This window comes from Panthera uncia (genome assembly GCF_023721935.1).
Source record: "Panthera uncia isolate 11264 chromosome C1 unlocalized genomic scaffold, Puncia_PCG_1.0 HiC_scaffold_3, whole genome shotgun sequence".
Lineage (NCBI taxonomy): Eukaryota > Metazoa > Chordata > Mammalia > Carnivora > Felidae > Panthera > Panthera uncia.
This window is the reverse complement of record NW_026057584.1, coordinates 4684570-4702607: the sequence shown is the minus strand read 5'-3', so window position 1 is coordinate 4702607 and position 18038 is coordinate 4684570. Positions and strand designations below refer to the sequence as shown.

Sequence of the window (18038 nt, the reverse complement as noted above, 5' to 3'; positions counted from 1 at the left end):
CGGGCCGCCGCGCCGCGCCGCACGCCGCGCTCAGGGCCGTCTCGCCGCGGCCGTTCCTCGCGTCCACCGGCGCGCCGCGGCCCAGGTAGAGGCGCGCGTGCTCGTCCAGGCCGCGCTGGGCCGCCACGTGCAGCGGCGTGTCCCGGCCCGCGCCGCCCGCGCGCTGCACCGAGGCGCCGTGCTCCAGCAGCGCTTGCGCGCACCTGCGGGGAGGCCAAGGCCCGGTCAGCGCGGGGCGGGGCGGGGGCGCGACCCCCGAAGGCCCCGCCCCGCCCCCTGCCACGCCCTTACGCCCTGTCCCCACCCTCCCCACCCCGCCCCGCCCCACCGCACCCTGGCTGCCGCTGCCACCCAGCGCCAGTTGACTTCGTGGGAAGCGAGGGGCGGGGGGCGGCCCTGAGAGAAAGGACCCGAGTTCGGCCGTCCGGTGCCCAGGCTATGGGAGTCGAGACTGAGCTGGGGAGAAAAAATGAGATTTTGGCAGACCGGGGTGGGGGTGGGGCCTACCCGTTGCAAATGGTGGAAATAGCTAGCAACGTTTCCTCAGGATCCACGTGCTACTTTGGAGGGTAATGTGGTTCAAACGACAGTGCCCGAAGCACTAACTACCTGGGCTCTTTGTCATGGCTGGCGGTCACAGAGGGCTTGGGAGGCCTGGTGCTAAGGAGGGTCCCCTAGACCGGGGGGCTCTTCCGCAGCAGCCGGCAGGTAACCCTGTAAGCTACGCAGCTTTGGTGACCGTGCGAGGCAAGGCTCGCCGCGCTCCCGCAGAGGGAATCCATCCGTCCCTCAAGGCACTGACACGGACTGGCACTGGGGGGTCCTCCTACAGGGCTGCAAGCGTAGGTGGCACATGCCTAATTGTGGGGCTACCTTTGTTTCAATCAGACTTGCCCTTGGAGACTGTGGATCTTGGCTGCACCCATGTGAGTGCAGACCCCAGTGGTCTCCTGGCGACTCGAGACGCCCACAGGACACTGCGGTCCCCCCCAGAGGTGGGTGTCTTGGGCTGCCTCCACGTTCACCGACTGGATCCCCAGAGTGTCCTGTTACCCAGGCATCAGTGCCTCTCCCAGGAGAGAGAACCCCAGACTCCTACCTAAGCGGGGACGGCAGGCTGATGACCAGGCAAGGCTCATGCTGGACCTTGGGCCTCGGACGCTAGTGGGAAGCTCTCCCCGAAAGCAGGAGGCCAGTCCTGCATTGTGCTGACCTTTGTCCCTCGTGGACACTGCCAAAACACCAGCCCCACCTCAGACACCTGCTCCCAGGTCAGCTCCCCGACCTGGCCGTTAATGTGTTTGCCTCACCTTTGGAGTCAAACACTCCAACATGCCGGCCTCAGGCCAAGCCTCCGCTCCTGCTGGCTGGTCCAGGCCTGTGGGTCCCCTTCTCATCCCTGGTCTGCCGAGACTTGAGTCCTAGGCCCCTCATCTCTCAGCCCTGCCTGGCTTCTTTCCTTCCTGGGTGGGGCTGTGGCCACTCCCTTGGCATCCTGGCTCCCTGGAACCGAGGGGACCCAAGGGGCCGTGTCTTCCACGTTGAGCCCCACGGTCATCCACCTGCTGTCCCCCATGTGGCTGCTGGGTGCCACTGGAGGAGACCCGGTTCTCAGATACAGGCCCCCAGGCCCCCTGGTCCTCGGGGAGCTTGTGTTCACCAACAATTCAGTGTTGGAGGCGCTGTTTCTCCTCTCCTCCCCATCAGCCATCCAGTCCTGCTTCACTCAGAGCTCGGGCTCTCTCAGGAGCGGCCACCCGTCCTACCTTCTGCCCGTGAGTGACACACATTTGCCAGAACCCGTTTCTGCAACGATCTTTCTGTCCTTCCTCCGTGTGTCTGGCGAAGGGAGTCCCTCTCGACCGTCTGCCCCCAGGTGTGGTCCTCTTCTGCCTCCGTGGGGGTCTCGCTCTGTAAGTGATGTGTTCTTTGCCTTTTCCTTGTCACCCAGCTGTCCCACACTTCCACCGGTCGCTCAGCCCCGTGGACTCCACCTCTTTATCTTCCCCTGAACTGCTTCCTCCCTCCATTCCCCATCTCACTGCCCTTTGTTGAGGACCATATCATTTCTCGCCTAGGCCTTTGCCACAGACTCTAAATTTGCCCCCTGCTCTGTTCTACCCAGAAAGAGCCTTTCAGGTTCGAGCCAGTGGCCTGACCCAGCTCCGGTGGACCTCACCAGCTTTACTCCCTGGTGCTCCATCCTGTGCCGGGCAGGTGTGGTTCTTAGAACACATCTGCTGTGACAGGACCCTCATGCCTTTTGCACAGGCGCCTCCTTCCTGGGAGGCTGTGCCTCACCGGATGGCGCACGCACTCCTCTCTTCCCCTCCTCTTCCTCTCCGACGCCCTCCCGGTGCTACCAGCAGAGGCTCATACCTCTGTGTTGTCATTTACCTCGGGGCAGAGCATTTATCACACCACGTTTCCAGTGTTCATCAGCACGTTTGGCTCCTCTCTTGAGGCCGCCGGCTCCTTGAGTGTAGAGGTGGGGGTTTTATTTGTCTCTGCTCTTTGGTGCCTGTCGCAGAGCTAGCCCACGATTGGTATTCCCTGAAAGCGCGTTGGACTAGTGCATCTCGTTAATGAACATCTTTTACGTTCCTTCATGGCGCTGCTCTTTTTTCCTGTTACGTACTTAGCTGGGGGGCTGAACCGAGATCATCCGTCGAGGGTTTCCAGGCTGGACGTGGCTGCCCTTAAATCCGTGTATATTTCTACCCCGGGACTCTCGGTCTTTCTAATTCCTTCTATTTCTCTAGCCTCCGTATCAGCAGTTATCTTGAGAGGTGGCCTGTCTTGGGTGAAAAATCTTTACAAACAAGTACAATTTGATGTGAAATGTCCTTGGGGACAATAACCAGCTAAGAGAGGATGCAAATTTCACAATCAGAGTGCTTCAGATCAGCTTCCTCTTTGCCTCTCTGGGAGGCATTTTGAACACTGCAGCAGGAGGTTAGAAATCAAGGGTTCCGTCTCATTTTGCCGCTGAGCCTGTGTGCGCTCACAAACAATGGCAAAAACATTTCCTTCTACTATTTTTTTTTTTTTAAAGCCGCCCAGCCTCTCCAAAGAAGTCCACCGGGAAATACAACCCGGCCTCTCTTCCACTTCCAGAGCCTAACTGGCTGATGTCCAAGTTGCTATTTGCAACGAAGATACCTTTCAGAAGAACGAGGGCAACCAGCCCATCCTCCGGAGGGCCGCGGGTGCCCTTTTCATTTTTAATGAAGAGCTCTAATTGGCTAAATCTGGGCACTTCCTTCGAGCAGGTAGCGGGGTAAGTTGCAGACCACACGCACGAGAGAAAACAACACAAACAATTGACTGAGGCACACATCTCTGCTGGCGCTCACTGGGCAGTCATCGAAAATGAAGGTGTGGGAGCCTGTTTAATGACACGGAAAGCTATTTGCAGTGGTTATGGGAAAAGATTAGGTTACAAAACAGCACTGAACGGTCTTGTTTTTTTTAAAAACCAGATACATACAGGCACAGAGAGAAACAAACCTAGAAATGTATAGGCCGGTGTGTGTTTACCTGTGGATGATGGGGCGAGGGACGCTTTTCTTTCCTTTTTGCCTGCCCGTATCTTCGAAATTTCCATAATGGATCAGAGTTATGGCTCGAAACAGGAACAACGGAGGTTGATGATAACAAACCCATCCCCCACCAGCCACAGCAACAGTTCACGGAGTCTCAGAAATGGCTAGCATTCCAGGGTCCCAGAACGCGCTCAGATTTTCCATTGCCCTGTCCGGGTACAAGCAGCGATCTCAGGAAGTATGTACCAAGTACCTCCGAGAGGGTGAGTCTGAAGGACAGGGCAGGGGTGGTGATAAAGTGAGAACAGTCTCGGGGGCCTCCCGGACCTGACCTTGTACGTGTCAGTGTCTCTAGTGGAGAAGAAATGGCCCAGCGAGGACAGCAGCACCTAAGCTTTGGTTCGACTGTGTGGGCAGCCCAGCTTCGGCTGAGTCCTCTCCTCTGAGGGCAGATTCTTGCTGTCCTGACAGGCGACTCACGAAGGCCTGGGGCCAGTGTAGACGGCCCCTGTCAGGAACCAAGGGTACATTCTCATCTCGGCCTGCCAGAACGACTTGTCTCTGTCTTACGGGGATTAAGGAGACACTGTATTGTCTGAACAGCCTCTGATACAAAGCAGCTTGGGCAAACACTAACACCCCCCCATCCCTCATCGCCGTCTTTGATGATGATTGTGGTGACAGGCTGTTACAGCGGCCTGAGGTTGGCAGGACACAGAAAAAGGAGCTCGAGCCACAAGGCAGGAGTTAATAAAGACGAGCCCATCGAGGGCTGTTGAATTAATGTCATTTTAACTTGTTTCTAAGTGGGAAAGTAGGACTCTGAGCCCACGTCCGACTCACGGCTCCCATCTACCTTCCAGCATCTTCCTGAGGCACCGCCTGGCAATCTCCCAGGTGCAGAAGTCCACAAGAATGCTTTTCTGCTGTTTACTTGCTCTCTTCCCCGTTGACACGACCCGCCAAGCCTCGCTGCATTTTGTGAGGCCGGGCCTGCTCAACGCTGGCTGTCATCTGCCCCCTCCTCCCCATTACTTGTCTTTTTTTTAATTTTTTTATTTTATTTATTCTTGAGAAAGCGAGTGTGCGCATGAGTAAGCAGGGGAGGGTCAGAGAGAGAAGGAGAGGAGAGAGCATCCCAAGCAGGCTCCACACTGTCAGTGCGGATCCCAACTTGGGGCTCGAACTCACGAACCATGAGATCATGACCTGAGCCGAAATCAAGAGTCGGACGCTTAGCCGACCGAGCCACCCAGGCGTCTCCCCCCCCCCCCCCGCCCCACATTACTCGGTCTATACAAAGCTTTCAAAGGAGGTATTTCACAGCCTCTGGATCTGAGCCGAGAGGTCTCTAGTACTTGATCTTTGAAGTTATTTTTAAAAAAGGTTATCTGTAGTTTTTGCGACAAATCTGCATGGTAGGTGGAATTTGCAGGTGGGAAACTTGAGGCTTAAAAGACCAGTGACTTGCATGAGGGCCATCCGGGCAGGAAGCGGCAAGGCGGAGATCTCAACTACTCTGGCTTCAGAGCTGTCCGTCAGGCCACCCGCCTGCCGTATCATTTGTTAAACTCTCTCTCTGAGCCAGGCACCGTGCTAGGCATTTTCCAGAAGTTACTTCGGAACTTTTCATTCAGCCATGGATCCACTCGTTCAGGAAGTGGAGAACATCTTCCAAGCAGCCCCTCAGGGCGGGGAGAAGGGTGTCTTCTCTGAGCGCTTCACAAGAATTTCTGGATAAACTTGCTGCAGGACCCAGAAGGCAGGACAAGGCAGGGGAGGTCACCAGCCTCGTGGACTTGGTCCGTGGGGCAGGTAACAGCAGCCTGCTTCTCACCCGGCCACGCCAGCAGCTCTGCACGCAAGCTCCCATTTTCCCCAGCTGGATTCAGTTTTTGAGGTCTGGGCAATGATCTCAAGGTTAGGGAAGTGGGAGATGACGGTGACCCCACAGCCAGCACACCCCGCTTGGGATGGGAACCCCAGCTGTCACTGGACAGCTTCATGATCCGGCAACCACCAAAACATGGAACCGTGTTTCCTATCGCCGGGGGTCGCTGAGGTCCTTGGACAGTCCCGGCTGCCTTCGCCCTTCTCCTTACGCGATTGCCGGCCAGTCCCTCTGACAGGCAGAAGGGGTTTCATGCGAGATGACATACGCAGGGAGTGTTATGAAGCAGTCTTGTTGGATCATCGTTGCTACTCCGTTTCCTCCTCAGGGTTGCCATGCGGGCTGATGGGCTGGAGACACTTCCCCCGGGGCAGCGTGATTGGAGCCCCAGGGCGGGGTCCATGGGTGGGGGTGGGAGCGACTGTCTGGGTGCCGGGCAAGTGCCAGCCTGTGGGGGGCAGGGGACGCGGGGGAGAGACTTGGGAAGAAAATACAGCCGTGTTTTCTAATGAAGCCACTGCAAGAAGTTTCCCTCCTGTGGATAGACTCCCCAGCTGGCTCCGAATGAGGGACGGGGAAGCCACTGCCCCAAGACTTTGATGGAGGAGCTGTTCCACTTTATTTCCCTGGCCTTCTGCTGAGGCTCTCCTTTGGGGACCTGCCACCTGCCCCTTTCTGTTCTGTGTTTTCTTCTCTTTCCCTTTCTTCCGAGATGCTAAGCTGTGAGACTATCAGGCATAAATGTTTACAGTTGAAAGGGCTGATGTGAATGGACAAATCCTTAAGGGTAGGGGGGAGATTGAGAGAGAGACCAGCCGGCCATTTCAATCCTTACTGTTTCTCTCTGAGCAATGGCCACCACTTAAATTTTTTCTGAAGTGACGGATGGTTGTGGCTGGTGATGATGTTGTGGGCACATTCTCCCCGGACTGCAAGCGAAACCCTGCATTTTGGCAAACTGAGAAATGATTTAAGGAACAGACTTTGTGAAGTCATCTCCACTGTGTGCCCCACTTGCCCCTGAAGTAGTATCTAACTTTCTAGAATCTTCACCAGCATCCCTTCATCAACACCTGGATGAGAGAAAAGTTTTATGTATGCAGGTATGTACGAATTTTTAAGGTGAAGTAAACTTTGCATATGGAGGATTGCACAGGTCTTAAGACTACAGTTGTATACATTTCGACAAAGGAATGCACCTGTGTAAATGACATTCCAATGAAAATGTAGAATATTTCGCTGTCTCCGGAAGTTTCCTTGTGTTGGCTGCCACTCTTCACCCACAGGCAATCACTGTTCTGATCTCTCTCATGGGTTAGTTCTCTAGAATTTTCTCCTTTTTGGTGTCTGGCTTCTTTTGCTCAGCATAATGTCTTTGACATTCATCATATCGTTGTGTGTGTGAGTAACTCGTTAATTTTTTTTTATTTCTGGGTCATATTTAATTGTCTGGATATACCACAATTTCCAAATTCCCTCTTCTATTGATATTGATGGACATTTGGGTGTCTCTGTTTTTTGGCTATTATGGATAAGGCTGCTGTGAACATCTTTGTGTAAGTCTTCTCGTGGACATATGTTCTCATTTCTCTTGGGTAAATACGTAGAAGTGGAAGAGCTGGCAGTTGTATATTTAACTTTAAAAGAAATTGCTGAACATATTAGTGAAGTGGTTGTATTATTATGCAAAATACAAGAGTTCTGGCTGATCCACACTCTTGGTGAGATTCAGTATTTGTCGGTGTTTTTGACTTTAGCCACTCTGATGGGTGTGAAGCAGGAAATTTTTCCTCGTGGTTTAAAAAAAATTTTTTTTCAGTGTGTATTCATTTTTGAGAGGGAGAGAGAGAGAGAGGGCACGAGCAGGAGGGGCAGAGAGAGGGAGACACAGAATCCAAAGCAGGCTCCAGGCTCTGAGCTGTCAGCACAGAGCCCGACGCAGGGCTCGAACTCAGGAGCTGAGAGATCATGACCTGAGCTGAAGTTGGACGCTTAACCGCTTAACCGACTGAGCCACCCAGGCGCCCCTCCTGGTGGTTTTAATTTGCATTTCCTTGATGATTAGTGATGTTGAACGCCTTTTTGTTTGCATCTTGGCCATTTGCATATTTGCATATTTGCATCTGATCAAGGCTTTTGCCTTGGCTTCCATTTGACTTGGCTTCCATTGCCTCTTCTAATTCCTGACAGTGGGTTGTAGGTTTTCAAATGGGACTTGGCAAGTGATCCGAAAGCTGACGAATCTACCTGAGAGGCCATCAAGGGTCAGGGAAGGGGCATAGACACCTGTAATAGAACATGTCTGGAAAGTGCTGGCTGGAGATGTGCAGGGACTTCCCGACTGTACAGGGTGTGTGAAAAGAACTTAGGTGAACAAGGGAGAGGTGATCGTTCAGCATTGGTGTCTCTTCCAATACTTGGCTTTTGGCAATTTCCACTGTGTGCCACCTTACTTGCAAAACATGGGCCCTCGATGGGACTCAGTTTCCTGGTCTGTAGATTGGGGATTCTCATGCCTTGCAGGCTTGCTGGAGGACCATCGGAAGTAAGACCGTTGGAAGTGTTCAGGAATGCGTGAAGTTCTACCAATATCAAATCACCCGATGGGGGCGGCCCCTCTATGACACCTTGCTCTTTAATATCCTTCTGATGCCTCAGACTCCTGTTGAATCAGGCCATGTGTCCTCCCCTCAATAAATCAACCACTCCTCTGGGGTGTGGAAAGAGCACACAGTTTTCCGGATTATGTATCAACACCCATGAGCCTGGCACCTTGTGTAGGTAAACCTCCTGTGGAGACATTTGGAGTTGGTGCGGGGACTTTGAACAGTTATCTCTGCTTGAACCTGGCCAGAGAGTGCCTTTCTTGCCTCGGGAAAGTCATACTTTCTTTCTCTCTGCCTGGATTTCAGCTTGCCTCGTCTGAACTAGAAAAGCATTGTCCAATAGTTCTCTTCGGTGATTGTTAAGGAGATTAGCTGCTTCCACAGGTCTGGCGCTGGATTCTGAATGATTTTTTTTACCAAGTTAAATTAATCCAACCGGGACGAAAAAAGTAAACATGCATGCTTTTTACTGATATGCTTATGAGGGAAGGAAGTCTTCCTCACTTCCGTTTAAAGCAAATTAACTTCAGACAGGGGGGGAAAAAAAGAATCAGGCTTCTACTCATCCTTTTCTCATTTTAATTATCTCAGATTTAAAAAAGAGGGTCAAGGAGAGGAGTCTGATAATAAATAGGGCGAGGCTGACAAGCAGGCTACTAACGTGAAGAGAGTAACTTTACTGGAACTTTTCTTTTTGGGAAAATCTCTTCAAAAGGCTCCTAGATTAAAGCTCTGATATCCTTTTTTGTGTGTTGAATTCTGAATTCTGAAGCTTGCTGGTTGGAAGGAAGCACAGATAATTTTTCTTTTTTAATCCCAGGAACTCAGAGACTCAAAGGTTTTAAAGTCCTGCACCCATGGTGAATTGCTGACTAAAAGGGGTTGGAGCAGAAGTGGGTCCCGAGGTGTGGAGACCATTGTCATCAAGAGTAAGAAAATGAAATGGCTCTGTATGTAGGTCAACGACCCCCTCTCTACTGTAAGGTAAAAAAATTAAGGATGACCTAAAATCTACTATGTATAAAAAGATTCTGGAGAAGGTAGCTCTTTCTTGTCAAAGTGATAATATGTTTATACTACCTGAAGCCAGACCTCCTCGGAGTTTAACTTTAGGGGGACTCTTTAGAGCTGAAAAGCTGTGGTCGAAACCCCAAGCCCTTTCTGACATCTATTACCTTTTTATCCTTCAAGGTAGTTGGCTATGTTATTGTAGAGGTGTTCAGTGGAATCCACAAGCATTTTCCATTATAATCATTGATATCGAAGGGATTCTAAGTCAGCTGTTGCATAGTTCTGCCTGAACTTCTGGTATATTCATCACTTATCTCAAACTTTCCCCCCAAAACCAGGATTTAAATAAGTCAAGACTGTCAAATTAAATCACCAGGGAGAAAGATTCATACGGAGAGACACATAGAGGCGGACGAGGGATGCGAAGAAGAAGAAGAGGAGGAGGAGAAAGAGGAAGACAAAAGAAAAGAGGTTTAAAAAGCTCCATGTTAATACAAAGGCATTTGAAAAGTCCTTATTAAACAATGTCCTGGACCTTTATGATTTCTGAAAAACCACCTGAAGCCAGGAAATTAGTTTCTATCACACAGTGGATAAGCTGTAGCCCTAACGGTCTGCATATATCTCAGCTCTTTATGACATCCAGATGTGAGCTTGTTGGCTTGTCAGAAGAGCTATTGATGGAATTCACAATATTTTGTGCTCTGAGTAGGTGTTTCTTTCTCATTTCTTAGTAAAAAGCAGTATTTTTCTGATACTGTAAAGCGGGAGGCTGGAACCTAAGGTGTGAAGCAAACTTAGTTTTTAAAACTCTTTTTATTTTTAAATTATTTTAAATTTATGGAAAGAGTTGCAAAGATAGCACAGAGAATTTCCAAATGCCTTTCACCCAGCTTTCACTAACGGTAAGCTAGAAAGTAGAGAATGTCTGCAGCTGAGGACAGAAATGGATCACAAGGTTTGAACTTACCAACATGATTGGCAAACACTGAATTTCTTGACCTCCCAAAGGGACTCTGGGCTCCCAGAGTGGGACACAGTGAAGAGGTGCCAGGCAGAGCCCAGTGACTCTCAGAGTTGAGGAGATAGATATAGGGGTCTGGGGAGGCCAAGGCAGGTAGAGTTTGCCAGGCAGAGTACTGGGCAGGGGGTGTCTTCACAGAGAAAGAACTTTGCGGAGTGTCCCCTTGCGTATTCAGTTGAGTATTGATTACTGTATGTGTGTGAGGGAACTGCTCAAGACTGGAGAAATGGCACCCCAAAAGAGAGGGAATCATACCCATGGTATGTAGAAGTTCAGGAATAGTGTCTGTTCTCAACAACCAGCGTTTAAAACCGCATATATAATGGGGCATGGTTAGATTACTAAGAAGGGTGTGGTCTCAGTAGTAGGGAAAAAATTAACTTTAGTCTTAACACTGCTCTGATCCTGCCTAACAAAGCTTAAAAGCAAGACCCAAGAGGATCAAAGTGTTTCCAAGTAACTTTACATTTCAGAGTAGAGATCAAAAATATTGATAGGTATAGAAAAATATCCAGCACCTGATAAGATAAAGAGAAAAAACAACAATAACTCAGTCAACTAAAACTGACCCAGATGATAGAATTAGTGGACAGGAACTTTAAAATCGTTATTAAGACCATTTCCGTATGTTTGAGAAGCTAGAGAAAAGGTTGAACATATTAAGTAAAGGTGTGGAAGATACGAAAAAGACCTAAGATTGGACTTCTAAAGTTGAAAACCATAATGTCTGAGATGAAAAATACATTAGATGGGAATAATGGCAGATCAGGTATTTTAGAACAAAAGATAAACCAATTGGAGAAGAAAAAAAAAAATGACAGCACCAGCGAGCTGTGGAACAACTTAAAATGGTGTCATATATGTGTAATTGGAGTCCCTGAAAGAGAGGAGGGGATCATACAGAAGAAATGTGAGGAAATAACTACCAAAATTTTTCCAAATATGATGAAAATTATAAGCCCTCAGGTCCAAGAAACTCAAGGAATCTCAAGGATAAGAAACATGAACAAACTACATCAAAATACATTATTACCAAACTGCTTATAATCAGTGATAAGGAGAAAAATTTTAAGCTGGGAAAAGGACATTATTACAAAAGAACAAAAATAAAGAAGACAGAAGACTTTTCACTAAAAAATGTTAAGTTGAAAGACAATGGAGCTATGTGTTTAAAACACTGAAAGAAAAAAAAAAACCCTGTCAACCCAGAATTCTCTACCTAAAAAAGCACTTTTCAAACATTCAGGTGAAATAAAGACTTTTTCAAACACACAGACATTGAAAGGATTCATCACTATAAGAAATGTTGAAGAAAGTCCTTCAAGCAGAAGGAAAATGATACTAGGTGACATTTTTGATCTCTACAAAGAGATGAAGGAAACTGGAAATAAGAACTACCTGGGTAAACATACAAACTTTTTTCTTATTATTTCAATATATTTAAAAGAGTATGGGCTATTAGAACAAGACAAAATTTATTGCAGGAATTGTAAGTAAAATATGTGATACCATGAACACAAAGACTAGGAGGAGAGAAATGGAAGTATGCTGTTGTACTCTACATGAAATATAGTTAATACTTGAGAGCAGGCGGATATAGATGTATACACTATAAACCCCAAAGCAACCACTAAAATAACACAACAAAATTTTTATAGAATAAGTCAAAAAAGGAGACTAATGGAATCATAAAAATTCCTTAATTAATACAGAAGGTAGAAAAAAGAAGATACAGTAAACAAAGAATGGATTGAAAAAAATAGCAAGATGTTTGATTTGAACCTAGCCATATCAAAATCACATTAAGTGTAAATGATGTAAACATCCAATTAAAAGGCAGACTATCAGATTGGATTTTAAAAAAAGATCCAATTACAGGCTGCCAACAAGAAATCTACTTTAAAAATAAAGGCAAAAACTGAGGTTGGCCTTCAATCATTTGTCAGCAAGAAACTGAGACCTTCAGTCCACAGTCCCTGAGGAGCTGAATTCTGCTGATGATCATATGAGTTTGGCAGCAGATTCTTTCCCAGTTGATCCTTCATATGAAACCCTGGCCCTTGTTGACATCTTGATTGCAGTCTTGTGAGTGACTCTGAAGCAGAGAACCTAGCTAAGCAATTTCCAAACTTTCACCCACAGAAACTTTGAGATAAATGCGTGTTGTTTTAAGTCTCTAAGTTTATGGTGATTTTTTATGCAGCAATAGATAACTCATGCAGATGGAAAAATATGTACTATGATAACACCATTCAAGAGAAATCTATATTAACATCAACTAGATATATTAATAGGGGACTTAGTAGATTTTAGAGCAAAGAATAAAACCAGAGATAAAGATATCTTTTCATAATGATAGAGGTCAGTTCTACATAATAATGCTAAACATCTGTGTACTTAATAACAAGGCTTCAAAATATTTGAGGCAAGAACTGATAGAACTATAGAGAGAAATAGACAAAATGATTATAGTCAGAGATTTCAACACTTCTCTTTCAATAACTTGTAAGACAAGTAGGCAGAAAACAGAAAGGTATAGAAGTCTTAATTGACAGCGCTAGGCATCTTGACTCATTTGGCATATATAGAACACTCCTCTCACACCCCTCTCAGTAACTGTGGAATACAAATTCCTGTCTAGTGTGCATGGAACATTTGCTAAGACAGAATATATTTTGGATAATAAAAGAAGACTCAAATTGAAAAGGAGTAAAGAGATACAAAGTAAGTTCTCCTACCACATGGAAATAAAACTAGAAATCAATACTAGAAAGATATCTGGAAAATACCCAAGTATTTGAAAACTAAATAACACACTTCTATATAACTATGGTTCAAAGAAAAAAATCCAAAGACAAATTAGGAAGAATTTAAAATAGATTGAAAATGAAAATATAACGTTAGCATTGCAGGATTTAGCTAAAGTAATACACAGGGGGACATGTACAACACCAAAAGCACGCCTATATTAGAAAGTAAAAAAAAAAAATCATCAAATCAATGACATTAGTTTCTATCTTCAGAAACTGGAAGAAGAGCAAATGAAACTCAAGGTAATCAAAGAAGGAAATATAATAAAGACCATAGTGGAAGTTAGTGAAATAGAAAACAGTAAACAAACAAACAAAAAAAACAATGAAATCAAAAACAAGACTGATCAGGGAAGAAAATAAAAGAAACAATATAATGAATTCCAATATCATGAATGAGAGTGGTGATAATACTATAGCTTTTAAAGATTAAGGGGCACCTGGGTGCCTCAGTCGGTTAACCATCCAACTTCGGCTCAGGTCATGATCTTGCAGCCTGTGAGTTTGAGCCCCGTGTCAGGCTCTGTGCTAACAGCTCAGAGCCTGGAGCCCGTTTCAGATTCTGTGTCTCCCACTCTCTCTGACCCTCCCCTGTCATGCTGTCTCTCCCTGTCTCAAAAATAAATAAACGTTAAAAAAAATTAAAAAAAAAGATTAAAAGGATAATAAAGAACAACTTATGTCAATAAATTCAACAACATAGCTGAAAGAGATAAATTTCTTGAAAGATACAAGCTATCAAAGCTCACCCAAGAAGAAATATTTTCAGTAGTACAATAGCCATTAAAGAAATTGAATTAATAGTTAAAAACCTTCTCATAAAGAAAACTCCAGGCCCAGAGTGCTTCATTGATGAATGCTACCAAATATATTTTTAATTTTTTTTTAGAGAGGGAGTGTGTGAGTAGGGGTCGGGGTGGGGGGAGAGAGAGGAGAGAGAGAGAGAGAGAGAGAGAGAGAGAGAGAGAGAGAATTCTAAGCAGGCTCCATGTTGAGCATGGAGCCCAATATGGGGCTCAATCCCATGACCTTGGGTTCATGACCCAAGGTGAAATCAAGAGTCAGATGCTCAACCGACTGAACCACCCAGGTGCCCCACTACCAAACATTTAAGAAAGAAATAATGATAATTTTATACCAGCTCTTCAAGAAAATGGTTGAGGAAGAGACACTTTCCAACTCATTTTTGAAGCCAGTGTCACTCTGATATGAAGACCAGATAAAGACATTACAAGAAAAGAAAATTACAGACAAATATCTCTCATGAACATAGATACAGAGCAAAATTTTTCCAGCTAATCAGACCCAATAATTTATTAAAATGGATAATACTCATGATCAGGTGTAGTTTATCTCAAGATGGCGAGGCTGGTTTAACATTTGAAAAACAATCAATATAAATCATTATACTAACAGACTAGAAAACACACTGTATGATCATGTCTAAATATGCAGAAAAGGTATTTGAGAAAATTCGATATCCATTAATAATAAAAACTCTCAGCAAGCTAGAAATAGAGGGGAGCTCTCTCAATCTGAAAAAGTTCACCTACAAAAATCCAATGTCTAATCTCTTACTTAATGGTGAAAGACTTAGGCTTTCCTCTAAGATCAGGAATAAGAAAAGTTGTCTGCTGTTACTACTTCTCTTCATCATTGCCCTGGAGATACTAGCCAGTGCAATAAGGCAGGATAAAGAATAAAGTGCATCAGCTGAAGAAGTAAAGCTATGTTTATTCAAAGATCACACGGCTGCCTGCATAGAAATCTTACGGAACTTACAATGAGTTATGAGAACAATTAGTGAGATTAACAGGGTTGCAAGATACAAGATCAATATGGAAAAATAAATTATTAATTTTATATAATAGCTACATATGATCAAAAATTTACAATAAAAAATAGCATTTACCAAGCACCAAAAATAAATATTTAGGGAGAAATCTGACAAATATGTGCCAGCCCTGTACATTGAAAAGTAAGAAACACAGCAGAGAGAAATTAAAGACCTAAAGGAACGGAGAGCTTTCTTGTGTTTATTATGTCCATTCTCCCCAAATCTATAGATTGACCTATGGGTCAACTGGGGAGATTCAAGGTCGATTCTGACCCCAGTCAGAACCCTGCAGCTTTTTTTTTTTTAAATAGAAATTGACAAAATGGTTTTCAAACTTACATGGAAATGCAAAGGAGCTAGAATAGCCAAAACATCTTTGACAAAGGACGACACCCGAGAACCTACACTACCTGACTTCGAGGTTTCTTATAGAGCTCTAGTATTCAATACAATGTGGTACTGATGTCAAAATTGACAAACAGGCCAATAAAATAGAAGACAAATATAGAGGAATGGCTCTACCACGGAGCTCTGGTAACCGTGTGTATATCCACACAGGCTGTGCAAGCAAAGGTCTTGAAGCCCTGCTGATCTAAGTCTTGGCAGGAGTTGTCCTTCTTGGTGTGTGGGACGAGACATTGGCACCATTGGCCAGTCCTCTTTTCACGGTGTACATAAGTGATAAATGGTCTGAACTTAAGAGTGGCTCTTTACCAGTTGAATCAGTCAGGCTTTGTCCTGTGTGTACACTTAAGAGAGTCCAGAAATAAACCCATGCACATGTAGTCAGTTGATTTTAGACAAAAGTGCAAAGGCAATTCAGGGCAGAAAGGAAAGACCCTTTGACAAATGGTGCCGGGACACTTGGACATGTGCATGCAAAGAAGAAATCTTCGATCTATACCTCACACCATATGCAGAAATTAACAAAAAAATGGGTCACAGACTTAAATGCAAAATGTAAAATTATTAAATTTATAGGGGAAAATTTAGGAGGAAATGTTTGTGACTCTGGGTTAGGCAAAGATTTTTTTATTTAAAGATATTATAACCCAAGGTAATTTCTAAAGAAAAAAATTGACAAGCTGATTCCACCAAAATTAAGAATTGCTATTCTTTAAAAGGCATTTAAAAAATGTTTATTTATGTTGTGTGTGTGTGTGTGTGTGTGTGTGAGAGAGAGAGAGAGAGAGAGAGAGAGAGAGAGAATCCCAAGCAGGCTCCATGCTCAGTGTGGAGCCTGAGGTGGGGGTTTAATCTCAGGACTGTGAGATCATGACTTGAACTGAAATTGAGAAGATGCTTAACCCACTGAGCCACCCAGGCGCCCCTAAAAGGCATTTATTTTCCTAAAAGGCATTTTTAAGAGAAGACAATACAACACATAGGTTGGGAGATAATATTTTCAAATTATATGTCTGATGAGGGGCTTGTATTCAGAGTATATAAAGGAATCTCAGATTTTAAGAAAACAACCCCATGTAAAAAAAAAGGGGAGGGGGGACACAAGATTTGAATAGGCACTTCACTGAAGAAGACCGATGGATGTCAAATAGGTACATGAAAAGATGCTCAACATCACTTGTCGTTAGGGAATTGCAACTCAAAACTACAACAGGATATTTCCACACACCTATTAGAAGGTCTACAGTTACAGAGTTTCCATAAGCAACCACTACCGAGGATGTGAAACAACGAGAACATTCCTACCCTGCTGGTGGGAGTGCAACTTGGCACAACCACTTTGGAAACAGTTTGGCGGTTTCTGAAAAGGTTATCTTTCAATCGCATGCAGGCCAGCCATTCCACCCCTAGGCACACGTCCAGGAGAAATGGAAGCAGACACCCGGACAGAGGCTAGTACACAAATGTTCATAGCAGCTTTATTTGTAATAGCCCCAGACTGGAAACAATCAAGTGTCTTTCAACACACGAACGGATGAACACATTGTGGCAGTCCCATACCGGGGAATACCACTCAGCAATGGAAAGGAGTGAATTATGGATCCACGGCACAATATGCTGAATCTCCAAGTTATCGCGTTGCATGAAAGGAGCCAGACAAAATGTAAAACACTGGCAAATTCAGACTAAATTATAGGGCTAGAAAAGCAGATGAGTGGGATAATAATGGAGGAGGGGAGGGGGGATAACAGTGGGGCAGGGAAACGTCTGCCGGTGATGGGTGTGCTCACTCCCTTGATTGTGGGGATGATCTCGTGAATGCATATTGTCGTGAATGCATAGGTCCAGATTTATCAAATTGCGCACTTAAAACAGGCGCAATCTGGGGCGCCTGGGTGGCTCAGTCGGTTAAGCGCCTGACTTCAGCTCAGGTCACGATCTCGCGGTCCGTGAGTTCGAGCCCCGCGTCGGGCTCTGGGCTGACGGCCTGGAGCTTGCTTCCAGTTCTGTGTCTCCCTCTCTCACTGCCCCTCCCCTGTTCATGCTCTGTCTCTCTCTGTCTCAAAAATAAATAAACGTTAAAAAAAAAATAAAAAAAAACAAACAGGCGCAATTTACTGTATGCCAATGGCACGTGAGGAGAGCTGCTTTAAAAAGTATATGTTTAGGGGGTGCCTGGGTGGCTCAGGGGGTCAAGCATGGGACCCTTGATCTGGGCTCAGGTCACGATCTCACGGTTGGTGAGATCGAGTCCCCGGTAGGGCTCTGCCTCTGACTGTGCTGAACCAGCTTGGGATTCTCTCTCCCTCTCTCTCGGCCCCTCCCCCGCTCCTGCAGGTGCGCGCTCTCTCAACGTAAATAAACGTAAAAGAACATGTACGTATAGTTGGCATATTTTTTCCTTCAGGCATCCTCGGGTGGTTCTCCCGTCTTTCTCAGTCCCTGCTCTCATCTCGAGTGACACTGGTCGCTGGTGGCCCCGCCTGGGTCACCGAGAGCCCAGTGGCCCCGCCTGCTCTCCAGACGGCGGTTTTGGTTAATCCCCACCACCGTGATAGAAGGCCAAGAAATCGCAACCCCGAGGGCAGCGACCAGACCATTTTGACTGACGGAGTGTCACGACGAGCAAACGCAAGCCGCCTGCCTCTCCCGGGACTTTGCGGGCCCCGCGGGGACAGACACCCCGCGAGGGGAACCGCGGGGGTCGGCCGGCAGCTGCAGAACTTCCCGATCCCCGGGCCCTGGGCGGGCGCCCGAAAACGCGGGGCACAGCTCGGCTTCCTGTGGGACTCCGAGGCCCCGCCCGAGGAGCTAACCATTTATGTCACACTGTGACAATTATTCTGCATAAAATTATCATTAAAAACCCTAATTTTTCAGCCTCCAACGCCGCCAGTGGCCTTTTAGCA

The 18038-nt window shown here is 46.2% G+C and overlaps 1 protein-coding gene across 1 annotated transcript in view; it reads right to left on the bottom strand.

Moving 5' to 3' along the window:
- ASB18 (ankyrin repeat and SOCS box containing 18) overlaps positions 1-18038 on the bottom strand; it is a 73367-nt gene that overhangs the window by 17873 nt on the left and 37456 nt on the right. The window contains exon 9 of the mRNA XM_049614465.1: positions 3-203. Coding sequence (XP_049470422.1) covers positions 3-203 — 201 coding nt within the window. The remainder of the gene's footprint in view (positions 1-2; positions 204-18038) is intronic.